The 7,677-nt window shown below is 31.0% G+C and overlaps 1 protein-coding gene across 1 annotated transcript; it reads right to left on the reverse strand.

Annotated features, from left to right (window-relative positions):
* Positions 1 to 37: 37 nt before the first annotated feature.
* On the reverse strand, positions 38 to 6,565 carry LOC139097596 (sodium-dependent nutrient amino acid transporter 1-like). Its single transcript, XM_070649483.1, has 11 exons — positions 6,509 to 6,565; positions 4,143 to 4,237; positions 3,689 to 3,754; positions 3,519 to 3,595; positions 3,399 to 3,454; positions 3,303 to 3,321; positions 2,868 to 3,197; positions 2,424 to 2,798; positions 1,671 to 2,314; positions 1,304 to 1,456; positions 38 to 203 (listed from the first exon to the last, which is right to left on the reverse strand). The coding sequence occupies exons 2-11, from the start codon at positions 4,227 to 4,229 to the stop codon at positions 94 to 96; spliced, it is 1,917 nt and encodes a 638-aa protein (XP_070505584.1). The 5' UTR covers positions 4,230 to 4,237; positions 6,509 to 6,565; the 3' UTR covers positions 38 to 93.
* Between the last annotated feature and the right edge of the window lie 1,112 nt (positions 6,566 to 7,677).

Below are 7,677 nucleotides of genomic sequence, written 5' to 3' on the forward strand. Positions count from 1 at the left end.
CATCATTATCATCATCACTTGTATAAGATCACTCAAAGATAGTAGAGAGTCGTAAAAAATGAGATGTGAGATTTTTTGATGTTAGTGTGCATCTTAAAAACATTTTTTCAAAAAATACAATTTTTTAAGCTGTCCTAAATAGTTTTCGTTCTTGATTTTAGGTTTTGATGACTTTTGGATGAGGAATTCTCGATATTGTTGCACTGAAAATAAAGAAAATCAATTAAATAATAAGTAATTTAGCAACTTTGTATGTAGATGTCTTGGGGGACTTGAAAAAAATGCTTTGGTAGAGCATGCTCTCAAAACTGAGCATGGTCAATTATATTGATTGAACATACTCATAAGAATCCTCATTTAGGTGAGTATTAAAAATTACTGTATCTAGATATATAGTTGTCTTTAAAGCATCTGGATAATCTAGGTACTGTCAAAAATTCTGCTTTGTGTACACTTACTGAAATTCATATTTTTCTATTCTTGAGTTCGAAGTCAAAGATTATAAACATTTCTGAATGTAATTTACAACAATCTGGTTGCTTAAGTACTTAAACCCTAATTTTGGTTATAATTCTTATTGAGCATTGTTGAATGAGTCTCATATTCATTACAAATTGGTCTTATTCAAGTAAATTGCACACGATTCATATCCCTTGCAGCAATTTCTAAGGAATTTTGAAAGAATTTATGAGGAACAGAAGTCGAAGAAGTCGCTCTTAACTGCAAGACAATGACAGGATTTCGATGAATTTCATACAAGTGCTGGCTAGAAATTTTTCCCATTTTAGTTAAGAACCAGAGTGTACAGACAAAAATTCGTTAGAACCAAGTTAGAACAATTCATAAACTGTATATAAACTGGCCTTCCACTAGTTCTATCATATTTTTGTCTACTCAGGGAAAGAAGGAATATTTTTAAAATCCAGCCATTGTGGTGAAGAAAAGGGCAATTTCTGCCATAATTCCGCACAAATTCTTCAAAATCCATTCCAAATTGCTGCGAGGGAAAGTCTTCTTAATAGAAAGCTCTCTTACAAGAATTTAAAGCAATTTTAAAACATAAAGTCTGATAAAGTCTTTAAAAATTTAAAGAACCAAGACTTTGATGACAAAGAAATTACGTATAATTCTGCACAAAATTCAATACCTAAACCTTTTCCTCAATCACAAACATACTCTAATTAAAATTCCTTTCACTCTTTTCGAAGAAAAGACGACGTTTCTCGGTTTTTAAACCAGAAAAAAAGAGTCATAAAGTCTTAATCTCATTTCCATAATTTTTCATCCTTTTGGTGTAACTTACTTTTAACAGCATCGTTTGGTCCCCAATTTGAATTTGGCTTAAAGGCATTAATGATTTTCTTACTCCAAGTTTTCTCTTCTTGTTTTATTACAGCATAAATTGCCCAAATAGGAAGTTGAATGAGGCAGAAACATGAAATGCACCATCCGAATGCTGGAAACGGAAAATAAATTTGGTTCAATTGTGGAGTTCATTAAAACTTTGTGCTTCAATTTGTCAATTTTAATTTGTTTACAGCATCCAAGGAAATCCGTAAAATATTTGATAGGAATTAGGGTTGGTAAAACAAATTAGAATTAAACTTTTAAAAGTTTGCATCGCTAGCTCAATAGGTCATGATAATATGTCAAAAGTTAATCTTCCTTACCATGCATATTGGGATGATATTCATAGTCTTGATAAGTTATCGATTTCCATGTCGCAATGAAATATATAAAAATTGCAATCATGATTGTCGGCGTGATATACTTCCAACATAATCTCCAATAAAGTCCTGTCTTTATTTTCAACATAAATTCAATATCATCGCAAAGTCTATCAACGCCATAAATCCAGCTGACAGTCAACAATTCAATTATAGCTAGTATTAATGCAACAAACGATGCACCATAAAAGTCAAGAAAAAATATTAGAAATTGTCCACCTGGAGTTGTATAAATTGTACCAATTATTATTGAAATAATGGCAATGCTAAGAACAAGCTTCCAATATTGTATGTTAGGGAATTTATCTTTGATTACGGTAATCACACAGCTTGTCATTCCTATATTACTTCCGATGCCCAATACGAACAGCATAATAAAAAATAGCATTGAAAAAAATTGTGGAATGAAATCAATTTTGGCTATTGTTTCAGGATATGCCATAAAAGCAAGCGCAATGTTGCTCTTTGTTACTTTTTGTATATCGTCGATTTCCATTATGTGTGCCAAGTGACCCAGTATTCCAAATATTATGAAGCCCGATAACAATGAAGTTCCCGTGTCAAGGAGTGTTATGATATTCACGTCCCTAATTGGATAGAAATGAAAAATTTCTTTATGGCTATTCATAACTGACGTCATTTTTACACAAAAATTGGGCTTTAAAAGCTCTATATAGAGGTAATTAAAGCACTTACTTGTATATGTTTTGATCGAATCTGTTGTATGATGAATACATGATTATGGAACCGAAGCAAACAGCAAGAGAATAAAAGACTTGCGTAACTGCTGCATACCACACTTGAGCTTCGAATATTTTATTCCATTGTGGTTTAATGAAATAAATCATTCCATCGATTGCACCCTCGAGTGTTGAGGAACGTATGAGAAGAATAATCATAACAATATATGGAAATATGGATAGGAAGTATGATGCCTTTCCTGAACTCTTGACTCCTTTTATTAGAATTCCACCTATACAAATCCAGGCAAATATCAAACATAATACTAATTGCCAATTTGGATAACCTATTCCATCGTCAATTGAACTCGTTTCCTTTAATATGTCTTTTCTGTAATAAAAAAGCATTCATGTCAATTTAGTGCTTGATAAAGTTCATTCAATTAATAAAGCAGCTTACATGAAATACAACTCTGCTGATGATTTTGGTCTATCATCCGAGAAATTAATTGACTTTATGCTACTATCAATGCATGAGACATTCCATTCATCCTTACATTGACTCCACGGTAATGGATCATTAAATGATGCGAGAAAATAGCGTATTGTAAGACCCATCAATGATGCATAATATGTTGTAACAAAGCATGTCGATATTACTTGTCCAACACCAATGCCACGCATTGCTGGCGCCATATCATACACTTTGATGCAACCGCGTGACGAAAATTGACCCAGTAATAATTCCATATAGTAGAGCGGCTTGCCCACCAGTAATAATACGATGATGCTAATGAGATTAATTAGGCATTAAATAGAAGGAAAGGAAAAAGGGAAAGAATAAAGAACGAGCGTCATAAATAAATTCTACTATGAACAAATTCGTTATGCTTACTATGGAAATACAAAGGCACCTGTTGATTGGAAATGAAAATCGGCAAGTGAAAAATGTTTTAATTGCTATAGATGATTTATGAAAGGTTAAAGTTACCTCCTCCATTTTCGAGTGCAATGAATGGAAATCGCCAGACATTCCCCAAACCAACGCTGTGAATAGAATTTTTTGCTTAATTAACAATTGAAGTATGTTTTTCAAGTTCTTTTACTTTACCTTAGTGCAATGCATGAGAGTAGAAATTCGATATCTTTGCTCCACTTGTCTTTCGCTATAAACTGTTCATCTACTGTCTGGAAATTTCACAGAAGCAAACATAAACTTGTGAACTAATCTAACTATGCCAACAAAGTTACATTAATTGACTAAAATTATTTTTTAATTACATTTTTTGGCTTCTCCTTTTTAATTTCAGAACTTATGCTTGCTTCTTCATCGTTTATTAAGGACATCTGGAGGAGAATAAAAATTGTAGTTTAATTGCCTTTGATATTGAGAAATGTGAGCAATTTAACATCAATTTATTGGAAAAACCTTTATAATGGATTCTTTGATTTATCTAATTGACATTTGGAAATATTGGGTTTTATTACTTGAGAGTTCAAATGCCTGCCATGACTGTTCATTTCAATTAGACTTTTAATGCAAATTGGTATCTGTCTTTTGAATGATTTATGTTTTTTAAGATATTTACTTTGGTTTAGTGCTTGCTCAATATTCAATGCTTATCACATTTTGGGATGTATGTCTTTATTCCCTGATATGAAATTTGATAGAAAATCCAATGGAATGGATAATAAATTTGATAAAACTTGAATTTTGTCACAGAGTAGAACTTACTTGTATCTCAGGAAAAGAAATATCTTTGCCAATCTGTCCATTCGAACTACCGTAATATTCATTTAAACTTTCCACACCTCCAAACATTGCACACGCTAGAAAGACAAAAATGGAATGAATAGTTTTTTAAAGTAAGACTTGCCACAACATATTTTTTCAACATATACAAGTAAAAGTGATACACATAAGTATGCTCTTTAACCGCATTAGACTGTTCATCGAAGAAATATTACAATATAGAATGACAAATGCCTATACACTAGAGGCGCTTCTCTTAATAAGCAATCTAGTTCTTTGGAAAAGGAGACAAAATAAAACGCGGAAATGCATAAGTATATCAGATTACCATCAATCGATTTATGCTTTATACTCGCATTTATTGGTATTGATTTAGAGCATTGACAATTACATTGTAGTCCGTAGACTGTTTATATGCTGATGATCTTTGACTATGTGATTCATTTTTCATTTAAACATAATTCTTACTAATTGGATTCCCCGTTCAGAAGTGTTGAAAAATAATTTTAATGTGGATTTCAAGTGTAGAGACTTTCAAAGAAGCGTGAAATCACTAAACTCAAATAAGGTTCAATGAAGAAGTTATCATGTCTGTTATATTCAATATTTAAATAAAACGACGTATTAATGATTATGAATTTTGAGAGATAGCCTTGACCAGAGGTCGAAGTCGGTGTTAGTCGACTATAGTCGACTAAAGTTTGTTTAGTCGACTAAAGCCGACTAAAAAATTTCTGAGAATTTTCTTAGTCGACTATAGTCGACTAAAACCGGCTAAAGCCGACTAAAGCCGCGACTAAGATCGACTAAAATGAAATTTTTACACTTGTGAAGTATATGGAATTTCATATAAAAAAATTCTTTTTTTTAATTTCCAACAAGCTTAAGTTCGAATCTCATAATATTTTTTGGATATTTTTTCAATATTTAGCTAATTTATAATCTCAGAAAAGTCTAATTTTCTTATTCTAAGATGAAAAAATCCCAAAAAAACCAATTTTGCAAAGATTTTCTTATTAAAACGTGAAAAATTCAGGAAAAATCTAAATTTTGCCTCGAATTTCTAATTTTTGGATGAAATTCATCAGGATATACTGAATTTTGCTTCAAATTTTCTTAATTAGTGAGAAAGCCGATACAAAACTTGGCTTTTCTGGGTAGTTTTTCACCCCAAATAAGATAATTCAGACAAAACTTCAAATTTTCGACAGTTTTTCATCCAAAAATTAGAAATGCGAGACAAACTTCGGATTTCTTTTGAATTTTTCACGTTTTAATAAGAAAATCTATGCAAAATAGGCTTTTTTTGGAGTTTTTCATCTTTGAATAAGAAAATTAGACTTTTCTAAGATTATAAATTAGTTAAATATTGAAAAAATATCCAAAAAATATTATGAGATTCGAACTTAAGCTTGTTGGAAATTAAAAAAAAAGAATTTTTTTATATGAAATTCCATATACTTCACAAGTGTAAAAATTTCATTTTAGTCGATCTTAGTCGCGGCTTTAGTCGGCTTTAGCCGGTTTTAGTCGACTATAGTCGACAAAGAAAATTCTCAGAAATTTTTTAGTCGGCTTTAGTCGACTAAACTTTAGTCGACTAAAGCCGACTAAAACTCATCCGACTACGACCTCTGGCCTTGACAAATGCATGCTGATTAATAATTACTTGAATTACTGAGATTAATCATTTTACTAATTGATATTTTTTTGAGAAATTGGAAGTCAGAGTTTGCAGAACTTCGGGAGTACAGTCTTCAAATGAAACTGCAGGAACTAGTTCCTGCATGAAAGGACTAAAGTTCGAACAATGGATAAAAGAAAAATTACACAGCATAGAACAAATATTTTCAAAGTCATTGTTATCTTTAAAGATTGATGCTCCCAGATGTGCTTGCTATAAAATCGTATTCTCAAATATTTATCAAAATATTGAATTTTGAGGTCAAAAGTTCATGGGAAAATTTCAAATTCATTGATTTTATAGATTTAAAACTTTTTCGATCGGCACATTTTGAAATTGTGGAAGTCAGAACAAAGTGACTAACAATTGGCAAATTTGGTTATTTTCTTAAAGTAGCAGTCGTTTAGCATTAAGTATCCTGTTAGTCAATCAAAAATTTCGTCCCGGGCCACCGTGATTCTGATTTGGTGCCGATTTTGGTTTAAATCCGACACCATGCCAGAGTCATGCTGGTTAAGTACCGAGTTTTTAATTGATTAACCGATTTGTGCCATTTGGGATGTATGCACTCTTCTTTTCATATTCACATTCTTTAGCCATAGAGCATTTAGCATGAACAGTTCTATTTTATTGATTTACAATAATAATCACAATAAATTCTTACTTTTATTGATGTGTGCTGCAATAATGCTAATTATTTCGTAATTTTGCTTTTAATTTGTGTGATTCACTCTTAATCAGTAAACACGCTTTTTGATGATCCTGCTAGAATATGAAGTGAGACAAATTATCAATAGACTACACATAACCCTCACGATTATCAATTTCATTATTCATACATTTTCAAATGTGATAAGATTATTATAAAGTTCATTTCCGACAATAAAGAATGTAAAGAATTTGCATGCTTGTGTATATTGTTTAGGTCATCGTTTGTCGGCAACTTGTGCAAGGTGCATTAAATGTTTAATAAATTAGAAGAGTTCACAGCGTATATTGCGATGCTGATAATGTTTTTAATTTGACCTACAATCAGTATTAAAGTATGTTAATCTATGTTTTAGGTGGAAACCAATTCTGTTATCACTGTCGAAAATTTTGGGTACTTTTTCAGACTATTAGCTAATTATTTATGCACTATCAATTTTTTAATTTCAAAATTTAGAGGTTTTTGTAGCCAAATCCACAATCTATTAAAGCTACACAGTGTTATCAACGTGAAAATTACAGACTAATTGAAAATTTTCATTTATTTATGTTACACTATAGAAAATTATGCACGGTATTTGCATTCACTGACCGTAAGCTATCTATTTCATAATAATAAATCATACATTAGCATATTTTGTGTTTTTAATATTCACATAAATTTATATTACTTTTTTCCTTTATTACTGACACAGAAAAGTAGAATATTGAATTAATAATAATAAAAAATAATTGTCACCAACACGAGCAATGAGACTCCGAAGCCAAAAATTAATTACGAAGTGAACGATTGAATGGTTGGAGAGAAACTGAACTTTTTTTGATAGGGAAACCATACTGATATCAGTTTTTACTTGCTAAGAAAATAATAACAAGTTTTTTTTCATTTACTTCCAAGTAATCAGAATGGCATTCGAGATTAATTTAACTGGATTAGCTTAATAACTCTGATTTATCAATTAAATCGACAATGGATTAAGAAATTACTTTGTAGTAAATTTATTCAAGGAAATATTTTTTAAGAAATTAAAGTTTTATTTATGCACATTGGAACTAAAGATTCTTTAGAATGAGACCAAGACTTCCAATAGTTCCCTCATAGCCTTAGTCTCGTTTTCATTCTCG

Source organism: Chironomus tepperi, unplaced genomic scaffold, assembly GCF_022539635.2.
Source record: "Chironomus tepperi strain 1889 unplaced genomic scaffold, CSIRO-AGI_Ctep_v1 contig_425, whole genome shotgun sequence".
NCBI lineage: Eukaryota > Metazoa > Arthropoda > Insecta > Diptera > Chironomidae > Chironomus > Chironomus tepperi.